The sequence below is a fragment of the Ursus americanus genome, chromosome 37 (assembly GCF_024610735.1).
Source record: "Ursus americanus isolate L20-20 chromosome 37, mUrsAme1.1.p, whole genome shotgun sequence".
Lineage (NCBI taxonomy): Eukaryota > Metazoa > Chordata > Mammalia > Carnivora > Ursidae > Ursus > Ursus americanus.
In genome coordinates, this window is record NC_142163.1 from 9912672 (window position 1) to 9932706 (window position 20035).

Consider the following 20035-nt stretch of genomic DNA (forward strand, 5'->3'; position numbering starts at 1 on the left):
ATAAATATTATTCAGGTAAAAGAAAGAAGGAAATCCTGCCATTTGGATCAACATAGATAGACCTTGAAGGCACTATACTAAATGAAATAAGTCAGGAGGAAGACAAATGTCATATGATCTCACTTATATGTGGAATCTAAAACAAACAAACAAAAATAAGCTACATGGGAATGAGAACAGATTGGTGATTGCCAGAGGTGAGGAATGGGGTGAGAGACGTGAGAATGATCCAAAGGTACAAACTTCTAGTATAAAATAAGTCATGGGAATGTAATGTATAGCATGGTCAGTATAGTTAATAATGTTGTATTGCATATTTGAAAGTTGCTAAGAGAGAATATCTTAAAAGTTCTCAACACAAGAAAAAATTAATAGTTGTGTGGGATAGATGTTAACTAGAATTATTATGGTGATCATTTTGATTTTACAATCTGTACATATATCAAATCATGATAGTATACACTTGAACCACATAATTTGACATGTCAATTACATATCAATAAAAATTGTCAATTATGTCAATTGAAAAATAAGAGAAAACAAGTAACAGGTAATTCAGACTGTTCCTTTGTACTGAATTAACTTTTGTTTTGATTTTAATCCTCATTTGAAGTGCTAGTGATACATTCTGTCACAAACCAACATTTACCACCTTTCTGGCCAAGTGGACCTTGTACTATTTACAAAAATGCTTTTACACTATTCTATTAGAATACATAATTGAGTTTTCTGTGTAGACATATCACAAACCAATATTTTTCAGAAATCAGCAGATTTAGGCTCACCATACTTCCCTATCTCCTTAGTATGAAACAATATTATTGTCTAGACCATTATTTAAGGGACCAATTAATCATAACATAGTCTTCTAGAGCAATAAGAAAAAAAGAAACATGAAAAATTAAGGAAAATGTTGAAATGAGTCAAAATGATGTTAAAAAATCTTTTCTGGTTTAATAGGCAGAAGTACTGAGTTATATGAGTTTAAGGCCTAGGCAGAAGTACTGAATATGTGAGTTTAAGGACCATCTAAAACATTAAAAGATCAGATTGCTATATAATTTTAATTCAGTATCGTACACACTTTTCTTTTAGGTTTAGAACAACAAACCTTCAAAATTTGGGTGGATTCCTTCCAGAAATTGGAGCTAAGTAAAATTCCACCCAAGGATGCCTAGGTGGCTCAGTAGGTTAAGCATCCCACTCTTGAATTATGCTCAGGTTCTGATCTCAGGATTGTGAGATGGAGCCACACCTAAGTCTCCAAGCTGGGTGTGGATTCTGGTTAAGATTCTGTCTGCCCTCTTCATCAGCACCTCTCAAAAAAAAAAAAAATCTATTCATAGTAAAAGACCACTTCACCCTGTGGTTATCAATGGGTATCCAGTATTTAACTTTAGTATAACTTTACACACACACACACACACACACACACACACACACACATACACACTTGGGTTTATATGCCAGTATTTATATATTGAGTATATTGGGTTATTTATATCCCAGTATTTACCTTGAGTTTATATATGTATGTGTGTGTGTGTGTGTGTGTGTGTGTGTGTGTGTGTATATATATATATATATATATATATATTTAATTTGAGTTTATATGTATATATACTTGAGCATATACATATATGCCAGTATTTATATATTGAGTATATTGAGTTATTTATATCCCAATATTTACCTTGAGTTTATATATGTATGTATATATATATATATTTATGTATGTATATATATATTTAATTTGAGATTATATGTATATATACTTGAGCATATACATATATATGGTAGAGACTGTGAAGGTAAGCAGTTAATAAAATGCTTAAAATATTGAGCAGAAATTTGTGAAATTTGGAAGCTATGGCTCAAAACTGTGATAAAGGCTCATATGCTTGGATGGGTTGAGAACTTAGGTATCTTAATATCTGGGTATGCAAGAAAGCTTCAAAAACCAGCATCAAAATCAAACAATAGGTACCATAGCCTTTATGCTGAACCTTAAGAATGTTAAAACATCATGGTGACTTTGAATGAGGAGCTCTAGCTAATAAAGTTCCACATAGAAAGAATCTGTTCAATAAAAAAAACCCACTGTATTTTGATATTCGTTCCAAGAATTCTCCAAAATATTAGCTAGAGATAGTTGTAGCGTATTATGGTTATTTCTAAGAGACACGTACCTTTTTATGATTTAGGCTTTTTTCTATCACGTATTTAGCTATAGACCAAGAAATTCATTCTAATACTGAATTACTACACTGCTATTGCTATATCCATGTTTGAGTTTTCTTCGCTCTAGTATTTTGTTTCCCTTCTAATACATATTTAAAATGTTCCTACTCATATCTAGTATATATTCTAAAATCAATTAGTTAATCTATCCATTGCGTGAAAGACAAATCCTAAAGAAAGCGAATAAAATAGAGACCGCGGGCTGGTCCTCTGACTCTCTTCTGCCAGGGTCGGGTAAATGACCTTCAGTCAGACCGTGAAGCCCCATAAAATGGTCCGCCGGCGAAGGAAGGAGTTTGCAGGGGTGGAAGCCCAGCATTCTGCGGAAAGAACAGACATCCCGACCAGCTGAGTCACGTGGTGGGAGGGGGCTCTCTCTCCCTTCTCCTCCACATCCCGTCCTCTGATGTCACAAGTCTGTTCTTCCCTGGGAGAGCTGATTAGCATTCAGTGGGTGCATTTGGCCGGGAGCGAGCGGCGCGGGGGAGCGAGCGGCCGGGCAGCGGGCGGGGGCGCGGCTGTCCCCCGGGAGCCGCAGTGGGACCGGGCGCAGGATGGCTGTGTTCTAACTGGGATCCTCGCTGACGTGTGGCCGCCGGCTCCTTGGCAGCTGTCTTTTTGGACCAGTAGGCAGAGGGAAACTGACGCTGACGAGCCTTTTGCATCTTGGAAGGGACTGTAATCTAATGTAGTGAAGAACAGAACCTCTCAATCACGCGGTGTAAATAAGAGACGGAGGGGAGTCCAAAGGAAAAGGAAGAGGAGGGGAAAAGTGTGTGTTGGGGGAGCGGGGAAAAGCATTTTTGGTGGATGGTATGAAGCCAGCCATGGAAACTGCAGCTGAGGAAAATACTGAACAAAGCCAAGAGAGAAAAGGTACCCAGCGCCCTGACAATAGCCTGTTTCAAGCTTTTCCCTGGGGGTGCTTTCAAAGGGGTAGCCTGGTTTTGTGTCTCTTGTAAAATAGCTCTGAAACAATCCCTCTGGCAGGGTCTTGCTTTCAGGGTGGTTTTTGCCTGTAGGCTGATGTTAAATTAATAGAGCAGCCTTTCTTCAGCCCATTCCTGTTCCACATCTTCCTATCGAATGTGGGATTTCTCAGGATGTCTGCAGTTCGTCACCTAGGGTTGGAGAAACTTTTTTTCCCATCAGTGTAATGAGTCATAACTTAAAGGATTTATGCTTCTCTTTGATGGATGAGTAATATTCCATATATATGTCCTTTTTATCCATTCATGTGTCAGTGGACATCTTGGCTCCTTCCACAATTGGCCATTGTGGACATTGCTGCTATGAACATTGAGGTGCATATGGCCTTTCTCTTCACGCGTCTGTATCTTTGGGGTAAATACCCAGTAGTGCAATAGGTGGATCATAGGGTAGCTCTATTTTTGCTCTATTTTTAGCTTTTTGAGGGACCTCCACACTGTTTTCCACAGTGGCTGTACCAGCTTGCATTCCCACCAATAATGTAAGAGGGATCCCCTTTCTCCACATCCTCTCCAACATTTGTTGTTTTCTGCCTTGTCAATTTTTGCCATTCTAACTGCCGTAAGGTGGTATCTCAATGTGGTTTTGATTGATATGGCTAATGATTTTGAACATTTTTTCACATGTCTGTTAACCATTTGTATATTTTCATTGGAAAAGTGTCTGTTCATATCTTCTGCCCATTTTTTGATTTGATTATTTGTTTCTTGGGTATTATTTTGAGAAGTTCTTCATAGATCTTGGATACCAGTCTTTTATCTGTAGTGTCATTTGCAGATATCTTCTCCCATTCTCTGAGCTACCTCTTGGTTCTGAAGGCTGTTTCCTTTGCTGTGCGGAAACTTATCTTGATGAAGTCCCAAAAGTTCACTTTTTCTTTTGTTTTTCTTGCTTTTGGAGATGTTTCAAGAAGGAAGTTGCTGTTGCTGATGTCGTAGAGGTTGCTGCCTATGTTCTCCTCTGGGATTTTGATGGATTCCTGTCTCACATTGAGGTCTTTCATCCATTTGGAGTTTATCCTTGAGAATGGTGAGAAAGAGTAGTCAAGTTTCATTCTTTTGTATAGAGCTGTCCAATTTTCCCAGCACCACTTATTGAAGAGACTGTCTTTTTTCCACAGGATGTTTTATCCTGCTATGTCAAAGATAAGTTGACCAGAGAGCCGAGGGTCCATTTCTGGGTTCTCTATTCTGTTCCATTGGTCTACGCGTCTGCTTTTGTGCCAGTACCATGCTGTCTTTGTGATCAGCTTTGTAGTATAGCTTGAAATCAGGCAACGTGATGCCCCCAGCTTTGTTTTTCCTTTTCAACAATACTTTGGTGATTCAGAGACTTTTCTGGTTCCACACAAATTTAGGGGATGTTTGTTCCAGCTCTTTGAAAAATGTCATTGGTATTTTGATCGGAATTTGCATTGAAAGTGTAGATTGCTCTGGGTAGCATAGACATTTTAACTACGTTTATTCTTCCTATCCATGAGCATGGAATGTTTTTCCATCTTTTGTGTCTTCTTCAGTGTCTTTCAAGAGTGATTTGTACTTTCTAGAATATAGATCCTTTACCTCTCTGGTTAAGTTAATTCTGAGATATCATATGATTTTTGGTGCTATTGTAAATGGAAAGGATTCCCTACTTTCTCTTTCTTCAGTCTCATTGTTTGTGTATAGAACTGCAACTGATTTCTGAGCATTGATTTTGTATCCTGCCACATTACTGAATTGTTGTATGAGTTCTAGTAACTTGGGGGTGGAGTCTTTGGGGTTTTCCATATAGAGTATTGTGTCATCTGTGAAGAGAGACAGTTTGATTTCTTTTCCGATTTGAATACCTTTTATTCCTTTTTGTTGTCTGATTGCTGTTGCAAGGCTTCTAGTGCTATGTTGAACAATAATAGCGAGAGTGCGCATCTTTGTCACGTTTCTGATCTTAAGGGAAAGGTTTCAGCTTTACCCCATTGAGAATGATATTCACTGTAGGCTTTTCATGGATGGTTTTTATGAAATTGAGGAATGTGCCCTCTATCCCTATACTCTGAAGTGCTTTAATCAGGAAAGGATGCTGTATATTGTCAAATGATTTTTCTGCATCAATTAAGAGGATCATATGGTTCTTGACTCTTTTCTTGTTGATATAATCTATCACACTGATAGATTTGGAAATGTTGAACCACCCTTGCATCCCAGGGATGAATCCCACTGGTCTTGATGGATAATCCTTTAATTAATTAACTGTTGGATCCTATTAGCTAGGATCTTGTTGAGAATTTTGGGGTCCATATTCATCAGGGATATCAGTCTGTAATTCTCCTTTTTGTTGGGGTCTTTGCCTGGTTTGGGGATCAAGGTAATACTGGCATCATAGAATGAGTTTGGTAGTTTTCCTTCTGTTTCTATTTTTTGAAACAGCTTCAGGAGAATAGGTATTATTTCTTCTTTGAATGTTTGGTAGAATTCCCCAAGGAATCCGTCAGGCCCTGGAGTCTTGTTTTTAGGGAGGTTTTTGATCACTGCTTCAATCTCTTCATAATTAATTGGCCTGTTTAAAAAATCAATTTCTTCCTGTTTCAGTCTTGGTAGTTTATAGGTTTCCAGGAAGGCATCCATTTCTTCCAGGTTGTTTAATTTATTGGCACATAGTTGTTGATAATAGTTTCTAATGATTCATTCTGTTTCTTTGGTGTTGGTCATGATCTCTCCCCTTTCATTCATAATTTTATTAATTTGGGTCCTTTTTCTATTCTTTTGAATAAGTCTGGCCATTTTCTCTTTCTTGATTGTTACCTTTTCTTTTCCCTTTTCTTTCCTTTGCTTTCTTTTCTTTTCGCTTCTCTCCCTTTCCTTTCCTTTTTTTCTTTTCAGTTGTTCTTCTGTAGTAGCCATTCTAATAAATGTGAGGTGGTAGTTCGTTTAGTTTTAATTTGCATTTCCTAAAGCTTTTTTGTGTTAAGATCTTTTCATGCCATTGGTATACTGTCTTTGGATAAATGTCTATTCAAATCATTTGCTCATTTTTTAAATGTCTTTATTTTTTAATTCTTGAATTCTAGGAGTTCTTTATATATTCTGGATGTTAACTCCTTATCATTTATATGATTTGCAAATATTTCTCCCATTTCTGGGGTTGCATTTCATTGTTTTGATTACTCTTTTGATGCACATAATTTTTAATATTTATATAATCCAATTTACTTATTTTTACTTCTATTGCTTTTGTTTTGGTATCACACCCAAAGACATCATTGCTATAACCAATGTCATGAAGCTTTTCTCCTATGTTTTATTATTCTAAGAGCTTTATAAGTTTTGCCTTTTACATCTAGGTCTTTGATTCAATTTGAGTTAACTGTTCTGTACTGTATGAGGGTCAGCCTCATCCTTTTGCATGTAGCTACCACCTTTCCCAAAATTTGTTGAAAAGACAGACTTTTCGGGGCGCCTGGGTAGTGCAGTCGTTGGGCGTCTGCCTTCGGCTCAGGGCGTGATCCTGGCATACAGGGATCGGGTCCCACATTGGGCTCCTCCGCTGGGAGCCTGCTTCTTCCTCTCCCACTGCCCTGCTTGTGTTTCCTCTCTCACTGGCTGTCTATCTCTGTTAAATAAATAAATAAATAAATAAATAAATAAATAAATAAATAAATAAATAAATAATCTTAAAAAAAAAAGACAGAATTTTCACCTATTTTTTTCTACCCAATATTTTTTAAAAATTTAATTTAAATTATTTAAATATTTTTTATTCAGTAAATCCACCACAATAAAAATCAAAGCATTGAGGAAGAGAGAAAAAAATCCAGTATTAGGAATAATACTCTTTTCTTACTAGAAATCTGCTTTAGTCTCAGTAAATAAAACTACATATATTTAAAGAATACAATGTGATAATTTCATATACGTATATATAGTGAAATGATTGCCACATTCAAGTAATTAGCACATCCACCACCAAAATACTTACCTTTTGTGTATGTGGTGTGGTGAGAATGCAAACTACTCTCTTATAAATGTTCAAGTGTTTATATATCTAAACTACCTTTTCTTTATCCCTTCATCCTTTGATGGGTAGTAAGTTTCTGTCCATATCTTGGCTATTGTAAGTACGTGCAGATAGTTCTTAGAGATACTGATTTAATTTTCTTCAGATATGTATAATGTGAATGGATATACCTACCATCATATGGTAGTTCTGTTTTCAAATTTTTGAAGAATCAACATTTCCAACGGCATGGATAAGGGTTTTCTTTTCTCCACATTCTTCCCAATGTCTATTACTCTTTTCTTTTTCATAATAGCCATCTTAGCAATTGTGAAGTTTTATTTCTTTGTGGTTTTGATTTGTATTTCCCTCATGATGATTAGTGATGACAAGCACTTTTTTTATGTACCTATGGCCGCTTGTTATCTTTGAAAAAAATGTCTATTCGTGTTCTTTTCCTAATTTTTAATCAGCTTTTCTTTCTGTGTGTGTGTTTTTTGCTATTGTGTTTTATTAGTTTCTCATATATTTTAGGTCTTCTCATTATATATATAATATATTGATATTTTCTCCAGTATGGTAGGTAGCCTTTTCATTTAGTAATGCAGAAAGAAACTTTTTAGTTTGGTGTAGTCCCACTTGCTTAATTTTGCTTTTATTACTTGTGCCTGTGATATTTTATCCAAAAAATTGTTGCCAAAATCAACATCAAGGAACTTTTTCCTTATACTTATAGAAATTTTGCAGTTTCAGATATGTCTTTAATCTATTTCAAGTCAATTTTTTGTGTATGGAAAAGATAGTTCAGTTTCAATCTTTGCATGTGGATATCCAATTTTCCCAAAGTTATTTATTGAACACACTTTTGTTTTTCCATTGTATGTTATGACACTCTTGTCAAGATTAATTGACTGCAAATGCATAGGTTTATTTCTAACCTTCTACTCTGTTCCATTGGCTTATGTATTTGTTTTTATGAGAGTATGATTACTATAGGTATGGAATTAGGATGTAATGCCTCCAGGATTGTTATTTTTTTCTCAAGATTGCTTTGCCTCCTTGGGGTCTTTTGTGATTCTGTATGAATTTTAGGATTATTTTTCCAATTTCCATGAAAAATATTAACAGGTCTTTTATGTCCTTGGTTAAATTTATTAATAAATATTTTATTCTGCTTGATGTTATTTTATATGAAATTGTTTTCTTACTTTCCCTTTCTTATAGTTTATTGCTAATACAATTGACCCTTAAAAAAATACGAGGGTTAGGGGCACTCACTCCCCCCAGTGCAGCTGAAAATCCACTTGTAACTTTTGACTCCCCCAAAAACAACTACTTATAGCCTATTGTTGACCAAGAGCTAACTGAAAACAAAAGTAGTCAATTAACACATACTTTGTGTATGTATTAGATATGTCTTTTTATAATAAAGTAAGCTAGAAAAAAGAAAACATTATTAGAAAAATCATAAAGAAGGCAAAATATATTTATAGAACTCTTCTGTTAAAAATCCATTTATAGGTGAACCTAAACAGTTCAAACCCATTTTGTTCAAGGGCCAGATATATATAGAAATGCATCTGTTTGCTCTATATTGATTTTGTGTCCTACAATGTTGTTAAATTACTTTATTATTTTTAGCAGTTTTTGGTGGGGCCTTTTGAGCTTTCTAGGTATGAGAACATGTGATCTTCAAACTGAAACAACTTTACTTCTTCCTTTCTGATTTCTTTTTTCTTGTCTTTTCTTTCTTTTTTGTGTGTAATTTCTCTGGTTAGCACTTCCTATCTAATGTTAAATACATGTGGCAGGAGTAGTCACTATGTCTTATTTCTGATCTTAGAGGAAAAACTTGTAGCTTTTCATTGTTTAGTATGATGTTAGCCATGTATTTTTTTTAAAATAGTTTTTATTATATGAGGTAGATTCCTTTTGCAACTAATTTGTTCATAGTTTTTGTCGTGAAAGGATGTTGAACTTTTTCAATGCTTTTTCTGCATCTACTGAGATGATCATGATTTTTATCACTTATTCTGATAATGTGAAATATTTATTGATTTTTTATAACGAACCATGGTTGTCATCAAGGATAAGTTCCACTTAATTATAGTGTATAATACTTATAATGTGCTGTTAAATTATGTTTACTAATATTTTGTTGAAAATTTCTGCATTTATGTTCATCAGGGATATTGATTAGTAATTTTGTTTTCATATAGTGTTCTTGTCTTGCTTTGGTACTAGGATAATGCCGTCTTCATCAGGCTAATGAGTTTGGAATTGTTCCCTTTCCTTAAAATTTCTGGAATTGTTTAAGAATGTTTGCTATTAATTCTTTACATGTGTGGTAGAATCAGCAGTGAAGCCATCTAGTCCTGGATTTTTAATTGTTAATAGACTTTTGATTACTGATTCAATCTTCTTACTGGTTATTAGTCTGCTAAGATTTTCTTGTCATTCATGATTCAGTCTCAGTAAGTCATTTGTTTCTGGAAATTTGTCTATTTCTTCTAGGTTATCCAATTTGTTGGTGTATAATTGTTCACAATAGAGATCTATGACCCTTTATAATGTCTAGATAATGGTTTAACAAGTTTGTTTTTCTATAAAAAAAAACAACTTTTAGTTTTATTGGACTTTTTAATTGTTTTTCTAGTCTCTATTAATCTATTTCTGCGCTGATTTTTGTTCTTCTTTTCTCCTGCTTAGTTTGGGTTTCATTTGTTACTTTTCTCTTGTAGTGTCTTGAGTCATAATGTTAGGTTGTTATTTGAAATCTTTTTCCTAAATGTAGACATTTATCACTATAAATTTGCCTCATATAACTGTTTTTGGTGTATCCAAGGAGTTTTGGTGTATGGGTTTCCATTTCATTTGTTTCAGGGTTTTATTTTAAATTTCTTCTTTGACTCATTTGTTATTTAGATGTGTGTTGTTTAATATCACATATTTATGAATTTTCCAGTTTTTTTCCTATTAGATTTCTAATTTCGTGCCATTATGGTCAGAAAAGACACTTGGTGGGATTCCAGTCTGCTTAAATCTGCGTTAAGACTTTTTTGTTGACCTAAAGTATGACATATGTTTGAGAGTGTTTTATGTGCAGTTGAGAAGAATATGTATTCTGTTGTTATTGAATGAAATATTTTATATATGTCTGTAAGATCCATTTTGCCTCAACTGTGGTTCAAGTTCAACATTATTGATTCTAAATAGAGGATATACCCATTATTGAAAGTGGGCCACTGAATTGCCTATTATTGTGTTGTTTGCATTTTTCTCTTTACATCTGTTAGCATTTGCTTCTGTATATTTAGGTGCTCTGATTTGCGGCATCTTTATATTTACAATTGCAATTACCTCTCATGCATTGACTATTTTATTATTATATAATAACCTTCTTTTTCTCTTTCTATAGTTTTTGGCTTAATGTCTCTCTTCTGTCATATAATTATAGTTATCTGTACAGTCTTTTATTTAATATTTGCATGAAATATCACTTTTCATCTTCACTTTTAGCTTATGTGTGCCTTTAAACTGAGGTAAGCCTCTTGTCAGCACATAGCTGTTTCTTGATTGTGTTGTTGTTGTTGTTGTTTATTTAATTCATTAGCCACTGTATTTCTTTTGATTGGGAGATTTAATCTGTTTACATTTAAAGTAATTATTGGTAGGTAAAGACTTACTATTGCTAGCTTTTTAATTATTGTCTGGCTAATTTGTACTTTCTTTATTCTCTTCTTCCTGTCTTACTTTCTTCCTTTGTAACTGGATGATTTTCTGTAGTGCTTTTATTCTTTTCTGTCTTTTATGTATCAATCATAGGTTTTTGCTATGTGGTCATCATGAGGTTTACATACAACATGTCGTAACAGTCTATTTTAAGCTGATAACAACTTACCATCAATTGTGTACAAAAACCAAAGTTTTATTTCTACTTTCTCACATTTTATGTTTTTTGATGTCTCAATTTACATGGTTTTTTAAAGTTTTATTTATTTATTTGAGAGAGAGAGAGAGAATGCACAAGTTGGGGAGAGGAGCAGAGGGAGATGGAGCTCCCTTCTGAGCAGGGAGCCTGACACGGGTCTGGATCCCAGAACCCCTGAGATCATGACCTGAGCCAAGTGCAGGCACTTAACTAAGTCAACCAGCCAGGCTCGCCTCAGTTTATGTGCTTTCATATTATGCATCCATTAATAACTTTTTGTAGGTATTGTTAATTTTATAGTTTTGTAGTTTTTAAGATTTTATAGTTTAATTTTTATATTTAATTTTCCTTGACTTGAAACTCTTACAAAGCTTATATAAATCAAAACAGTTTGATATTAGCATAAAAGCAGACCTCAGTGAAACAGAATAGAGACCCCAATAATAAACACTTTTATAGTTAACTAATCTAAAACATGGCGCCTGAATACACAATAGAGAATTATTGCCTCCAATAATTGAGAAAACTGAATAAATCTCTGCAACAGAATGCAATTGGACTATTTATTCTGTCTGTACATCTATGTATCTATCCATCTATCACTTGTCTGTCATCTATCTACCTATCTCAAATGTCATGATATACACCTAAATATATATTATAACTTATCAGTTATACCTCAATAAGACTGAAAAAATATGAAAACACATTCTTAACTGAAGCAGCTTTTTAATTTAATGTAACTGTTTTAATTGAGAGTATATGGTGGGGAGAAATGTACTGCTAATTAGTACACTTTGATAACATGGGCTGATTCATACAGCATAACTAGTTTTACTATACAAAAGCAACACAGTGAAAAAAAGTTGAGAACATCTCAGTATTTTTATAAAGAGTTTTGATGTCACAGACCTGAAAGGATCTTGCCACTTCACAGGGCTGCAGAGACCCAGTTTGATAAAATCTATAATCCTTCTTTTCCGTGACTCCAAGTGGGGTAGGTGAACTGGCAGGATCTAATCATCTGGAAAAGGTAAGAAATGAAGACATGCCTTTGTAGAATCAATGTTTTAATGAGATCGATCCCATAGGGATTTATATTAACATCAAACTTTGAGAACTACCGTTCTTTCACAGGGGCCTGTAACATTTTCTTATAAAGGGCCAGATAGTAATTAGCTATGGTAGTTCTTTAGGTCTGCCTTTTTAACTTCAGTCATTGACAATTGAAAAAAAGAGGGGAATGAGTGTGGCTGCATGTCAATAAAACATTATTTTTGGATACAGCAATATACTTTTCATGTTTCACAAGATCTTTTTTTGAGGTTTTTTTTTTCTTTTCTTAAGTTTTCTTTTTCCTCTCTCCCTCCCTCCTCCCTCCCTCCCTCCCTCCCTCCCTCCCTCCCTCCCTCCCTCCCTCCCTTTCTCTCTCCTTTCTTTTTTCTTTTTCTTTTCTTTCACCCACTGTCCCTCCCTCCATCTCTTCCTTCTTTCCTTTTCTTCCAACATTTTAGAAATGCAAAAACCATTCTTTGCTGAGCTGGGTGTATCCATGGGTCACAGTTTGCCAGTTCCTGTTCTGTAATACTTGTTCTTAATTAAGAGTGCTCACTGACATCACCTGAAGAGCTTTAAAAAAAAAACTAACTCATACATTCTGTCCGTAGAACTTCTTAGGTAATTGATTTGGTGAAGCCTGAGTTTACAATTTTAAAATGTTCTCCAGATGATTCTAATATACAGCAAAGCTTGAGAAGTTCTGATTTTTAATATATTTTCATTGAAATTAATTTTATTGTAAGCATTATTTTTTTATTAAAAGAATAGCATTTGGTATTGTTGCCAAATATCTTGGACAAGGATTATACAAAATAAACAGAGCCCTTGCCACTACTGATATCAGCCCTGCCTGTGACTCTTTATTGTGGGGATAGGCTGAGTCACAAATTCAGTTCCTTTGTCTGTAGAGATACCCTCTCTTTTGTGGGGACATCCTCCACACTGTAGGGTGTTAACAACATGCCTGGCCTTTACCCACTAGAATCCAGTAACACCACCCACTCCCACCAAGTAACATACAAAAATATCTTCAGACGTTACTTAATGTCCTTTGAGCCACAATCACCCCTATTGAGAACTTCCATGTAGACCATTTGAATCAGGCAGGCACATTCACTTTTGCTTCTCTAAGTCAGATTCTTTTCACCTCCATTTTCCTGCTGCTGTTTGTGTAAAAGTTGTGAAGTTGGCTCCTTTTCTTTTTAATTTTATGGCTCATGATAAAACAGTAAAGTAGATAGGAATGCTGTATATAGAAATGTGCGTATGTTTGTACGCGCGTGTGTGCGTGCGTGTGTGTGTGTGTGTGTATGACATTCATTCTCTGGGGAAGAATATAGCCCTTGTTCCTGCTGGCCCTCCTTCTGAACCAGCATTAAATCTGCTGCCAGGATTACAGACACTTGGGGCAAATCATTAGGCCTTTGTGAACTTATAGCCATGGCAACAACCATCTGCAAGCCTGAGGACAAAATGTGTTTTATTCTTTTTTTGTATACAAAAAGTCCCAGCAATGCTGGAGACAAAATGGCCATTGAGAGAGGCATTGAAGCATTTTTTTTCCCTCCCTACTACATAGTTTATATTTAAACTGTGTTAGGTTAATGCATGCTGAAGTTCTTATGTGAAGAGAAACCTAAAATTCTCTTTAGCCAGAAACTAGATAAATGAAGGCTTATGATGTTATTAGCCCAATGTAGGTTTTTAATATTTGATGAGAAGTACTGAGAATTTGTACTATGATGTAGTAGGCTGGCATTTGTTTTCCTTTACGTGAGTAGAAGATAATCATCGACAAATGCTTTCCTTGCGTTTTCTGGTTCATGTCAACCAACATTGCCATTGCTGCTTTTACTTTTGGGAAAACTCTATCTGCGGATTTATAGTTGTATCCAAGAAAGCACTGATGTCCCTTAGCAAGGATTAACTTTTAAAAGTGGGATGTTTGGCTGATATATAGCACCACCTGCACATTTGAAAACATTAGCCCTATCCATGACTCTTCATACTGGGGACAGCCCAGGTCACAGGACCAGTTCCTTTCTAGAGGCACCCTTAGCACCATGGAGGAGGGGACTGTGAGGTTAGCTTTCTCAGGACCTCCTGTAGTGCGGCACTAAAAGCATCTCAGCCAGCACCTCTGAGGTGAACAGTACTTGTGTGACTCAGAGATAGCAGTAGTTATACTCTTCAGGTAGCTGAACACTGTTTTCATTGCAGATTTTGGAACTTCCATTTGGTTGGCAAATGGCTACAGTATTATGGCCAAGTCCAGTGGGCTGCCTCTTATAGAGAAAACCGAAAACTGGCTTGAACACAAAAGCAGGCCTTTTGTGTCCTGTGACTCAGGACACAGCCCCCAGGACTGGGGAGATCAGAGTTTTGACAGAAATGCGCTTCTCAAACTTTCCTACAGACACAAATCCCCTGAGGAGTTGTTAGAGTGCTGACTTTGATTCAGCTGACCCAGGGTTGGGCCCAAGAGTGTGCATTACTCTCAAGCTCTCTGATGGAGCTACTATTGCTCATCCAAGAATCATGCATTGTGAAGCAAAAGGTCTAAATCACTGTCAACTGATAAATGGTCCACTCAAGAAAGCTTCCCTTGATTTGACACCCAATCTCCTCAAACTCAACATGTCTAAAACTGAAGTCATCGTCTTTGTTCTCCAATCCTACCATTCTTCTGCTCAACCCTAGCTCAAGGATCATCCCAACACCCATCTAGTTACACATGCCAGACATTTAGGAGTCTTCCTTGGTACTCACCAATCCATCTCCAGCCTCACCAGGACATCCATACCAAGCTGTGCAAATTTGACATCTTAGACATCTCTCAGATGCATCCATTTCTTCTACTTCCTCTGCCTTTGCCCAGGTCTGCTCCTGTCATCTTTCACCCGAATTATTACACTGGGTTCCTAGTCTTCTCCGTATCCACTCTCTTCCTGTCACAAGCAGCCAGACTGATCTTTTACAACCCCAGTGTGTTCCCTGTGGATAAAAATGCTCCACGCCTTCACCTGGTTCTGAGGATAAAGTCCAGAATCCTTAATGCAGGTTAGAAAGCCTTAAATAGTCAAGCTACAGTAGACCCCTTGTGCGTTCCCGTTCCTTTCATATATTCGTGCAATTTTTTAGCTGATTCAGGAAGGAGAGGAAATGTGATCCTTGTTATTCCACTTTGGCCAGAAAGCAGATATTGTTTGTGTCACTACACTTCTATTACAGTGGAATAAATGGAAGGCAATAAAAGTAAGTTGGTGGAACTAATGCTGCAAAGTGCTTGCATGATGCTTTAGGACAGAGGTTCTCAGGCTTAAGCACACATCAGAATCTTATTAAAACACAGATTACTGGGTAAACTCCTAGTTTCTGATTCATTTGTTTTGGAGTGGGGCCCAAGATTTCCCCTTTTTAATATGTTATTAGGTATTGCTAATGCTCCTGGTCTGTGGTCCATACTTTGAGCACCAGTGCTTTCACATATGGGTCTGCAAATTTTTTTTCTATAGAGTTAGAGTTTTGGGCTTTGTAAGACATGTATTCTCACTCATAACTATTCAACTCTGCCATGTGAAAACAGCCACAGTTTGTAAGTAAATAGGCATAGCTGTTTTCCTATAAAAACGTATTTACAAAAATATAGACTACAGTTTGACTACAACTGTTTGGGAGAATGTTAACATTGATTCTGTAAGGGGATACAGTAGTACTTGCTGCCAACTTTCAGAGCAGAGGGAAGTCATTAATTCTAGCACATGAGTAATACATTCATATAGAGTTTGATGGTCACTGTAGTAAGAATTGATGTGGTAGGGAAGATTATGTTTGCCTTTCTAGGCTTGTATTTCTAACACTGTGAAATAGAACACTATTATGTACATACATTATAAGAATCCTGAGCTCTCCCTCTCTGGATACACCCAGGAATGTCTACATAATTTGCAGGGCTACTAAAAAATTAAAATTCAGACACCTTTGTTAAAAACTTATTAAATATTTTATGTAGTGGCAGCAGAACATTAAACTAAGAAGAGGGCCCTACGTGACTTGAACAGACCACATGCACATGAGGCCAGACTGAAGAGACAACATCATCATGGCCTCTACTACCATATGTATCATATACACACGTACATGAATTTCAATTCACAAATTCTATAAATTTAAAAGCATTACTAGTATCAGTATCAGATTTAGACAGTACCTTTAACTTTTTCTTATTAATTTTGTGCATGAGTTTTGGTTTCTTTGGAATGAGGGAGTAGCATATGGCAAGATTTCCTGTGTTCAAAGATATCTTAACACACTACAGATAGAGTCACATACAAGTTAAAATCAGGGAGGTATGCTTGCTCAGATATGCACCATAAAAGCAATTTTAAACCTGCAGATAAGTGATAAACAAAATAAAAATAAGCTCTGTATTTTGCTTTATTATTTCATGTATTTTCCCTTTATGTATAACACAACCTTTTTGTCATATTTGCAATCAGGATCCATGAGAGTTTTACCTGTATTTGTGCAATATAATGACTTCTGTTCTGAGGGGCCAAAATTCTTATAGTTACAAACAAAATCTTGTACTGAAAATGTAAGAGTATTGGAAGTACTTAAATCAGCTGAGGAGGTTTGAGTCTTAGAAGAGATCTCTCAGATTCCCCGTCCCTGGTTTTCCCTGCTAAAACTAGAGCCATGGCATGGGGTATCTGGAGTCCTTGAGAGAGATATATCGGAGGGAAATTTGAGCCTTACTCTGGTGGTAAATCTGGGACTGAATGGCATCGTTCTTCTAACCTCACTTGTCTTTCTGAGCCAGGGAGTGGTAGTGATCTTCTGCTCTAAAACTTTGGATGAAAGACTGTTTTGAAGTGGCAGCTGTGGATTTGGAAGACTGAGTTCTGTCATTAAAGGGCAAGCACATCTTGGTACACCACCTTACCCTAAGTTGCCACAATGAGAAAAGATGTGGACTTAGTAAAATGTGTGTGCAACAAAAATATGTAGGAAGTAATGAGCATTTTATCAGATTATATATCAGCAGCAGTATGTCAGCTGTGTATATATACTGCATACTAGATATTTCTGTACAAAATCCTTTATGACCCTCCAGCAGTGTACACTTTGGCCCTCATCAGGGCCAATATTATTACTGCTATAATAATTGTTGTTTGTCTGCCTTCAGTGTTACAATGATTTCCTTCAACCCAAAAATGTCTTATTTCATATTGTATTCTCAGTGCCAAGCACAGAGCTAGGCACCCACCAATTCAATAAAAAGTACTAAATTAATGAAATTTACATGACAACCCAGTTATTATTTAACTTACATTATTGAAAATTGAATTATGTTACAAGTCAAAAATGTTACTTCCAAAGTACTGTTTGGCAGACAGGGAATGTTCTGCAATATTGCACATGTGAAAAATGACCAGCACAACTGAATTGAATTTTTTAAAATTTAATTTTAAATAATTTAAGTAGCTGCATTTGCTAATGCCTATAATATTGGACAGCACAGTCCCAAGGCCACACATCTCTGCGTAACTATAATTTCATTAGTTAGGGAAACAGCATTATCTAGTTCTTCACACCATCCTAAAGGGTGAGGATGGGGAAGGGGGTGAATGACACCACACAGTCAGGTCTGCTTGCTCTTTCTGGAGTGAGGCACGAGACTGAGAGTGTAGTTTTTCTTGCTTTGGGACTCCTGAGAGAATTTGGACTTTCAGTTGCCTTCTCCTTCCCAGAAAGCTGTATGACAGAATAAGATGGAACTCCGTTATCCTTGCTGCCAAATTTCAAGTATCCAAAGGTCTGAAGGTACTGACTTGCTGGTGAAATTGAATTGTATTGTGCACTGGTTCCCACTGTATGTAGTTTCATAAATCCATTTTAAGGAAGTTGGTCTTCATGACAAGAGCCAACCATCTTTTGAAATAAAGAAAGCATACTTTCTTATGAGGCTCTGAACTTTTTTACTTCCCAGTGAACTGAAGAGAAATCTAGTAATGAGAATTTATAGTCACCTCTTGTGGTGGATTTTAGCAAATACTACTTTTGCATGGGATGCTCATCAAAATTTAAAAGCCTATTTCCAATGCTTTATGCTGGGTATTCATTCCCTGTCTAGTATAAAGGCCATTTAGGGAAAATAAACTTAGCTTGCTTAGTGTGCTTGCCTTGAAGTAATGAACTGCTCTGGATTACAGTTAAACATCATAATGCATTCAGAGTTCAATTTCCCTGACAACCATTTAAAGATGTGGATAATATAAACAAGGAATGGGAAGTCAGGAGAGATACTGACATTGCTCCAAGGCCAGCACCACTTCAACTGAAACATAAATGTCTCTGAATTGAAAATATCACCTGGCTCTGCCCTTTTAAGAGAGCTTTATGAACATCTTAAGTAAAATGTTTATTTGAAAAATGATTAAGCCTGTTTTTCTCAAGATTTACCTTGAATTTCAACTTTTTCATTTCATGTCATTGATGTTCATTTTGTCTTTTGTTTCTCTTCTGTTCCTTTTACTTCAAGTATTTACATGTCACCCTGGGTTCTTACTCTGAACACATATATCAGAGAAGAAGGCAGATAGAAATTGTGAAGGATGAGGAAGGTGAATAAACTGCTGGTGTTGGCTGGATGGAGAGACATTTTTATTAAAAAGTTGAGGGGATTTGATGTTGACATGAATGAAACTTGAGTTTACCCACTTGAGTGGATGTTGGTGACATTGTACTTGTAGGGACCAAAAATAACCATCACCTTTCCAAAGTGACCATGTTGATTTTGCTGAATACAGCAACAGTGTAATTACTATATGTGCTGCTTCTGGTTGCCTAAGAGGTCAAGACTGGAAGAAAGCTATTGGCAGAATAGAGGTAATTGAAACCCCCCAAGGTTAAGCTGGGGATCACTATTCTTCGTGGAACTGCAGCTTCATTGTTGTCCCCTCTTTTAACTTTGTTAGTGGAACAATTGCTCCTCACTGTCACTCAAGCAATCCCCACTGCAGCCCCAGGTCAATGAGGAAGCTGTAGAATTGTGACTTACTCCATTAATTATTTGTCAGTTGGTTGCTCTTAATTTACACCAAGTAAATTAAGTTGCATTCTTGGAGAGCAAGGATCCTCCCCACAGAATGTGAGAAGAGGACAACTACCCAAAACTGGCCCTTGGCATGTTGAGCTGTTAACCACAGAGCACAAAAGGGAGATGGTAAGAGAGAACCCTCTCTGTGGATGTTGTTGAAGACAGAGACCTCTTGCCCGTAACTGCTGCATTTTTTCTCCTTTGGGTCCAGGCTGCTTTGAATGCTGCATCAAGTGTCTGGGAGGAGTCCCCTACGCCTCTCTGGTGGCCACCATCCTCTGCTTCTCTGGGGTCGCCTTGTTCTGTGGCTGTGGGCATGTGGCTCTTGCAGGCACTGTGGCAATTCTTGAACAACATTTCTCCACCAACACCACTGACCATGCCTTGTTCAGCGAGGTGTAAGTATTAATTACGTTTTAAAGTGTATTTAAGGTGTGCCCGAGTGGCTCAGTCAGTACACAGGTGACTTGATCTTTTGATTGTGAGTTCAAGCCCCATGTTGGGCATAAAGATTAACTTAATAAAAAAATGAAACTTGAAAATTTAAGAAAAATAAAGCGTATTTAAAATGCAACCACCTCAAGGCATTTCTTAAAATCTATAGTGGAGCAAGGATTATTTAAAGATGGTTAAATATGAAATGCCAGGAATATGTCTTCTCATGCAATCAATGTCTATATTAGCAGGATCTGTCTGATAAAACTATTTTAGAAATCAAGATTCTGTTTAATGCTTACAAC

The 20035-nt window shown here is 36.4% G+C and overlaps 1 protein-coding gene across 2 annotated transcripts in view; it reads left to right on the forward strand.

The window, feature by feature from the left end:
• LOC123780129 (neuronal membrane glycoprotein M6-b) overlaps positions 1–20035 on the forward strand; it is a 115803-nt gene that overhangs the window by 77470 nt on the left and 18298 nt on the right. The window contains exons 1-2 of one of the 2 annotated variants that reach the window (XM_087859301.1): positions 3014–3117; positions 19507–19693. In XM_087859301.1, coding sequence (XP_087715427.1) covers positions 3057–3117; positions 19507–19693 — 248 coding nt within the window. In that variant the 5' untranslated portion in view covers positions 3014–3056. Of the gene's footprint in view, positions 1–3013; positions 3118–19506; positions 19694–20035 lie in introns of those variants that run through there. The other variant, XM_087859302.1, reaches the window with a different exon arrangement.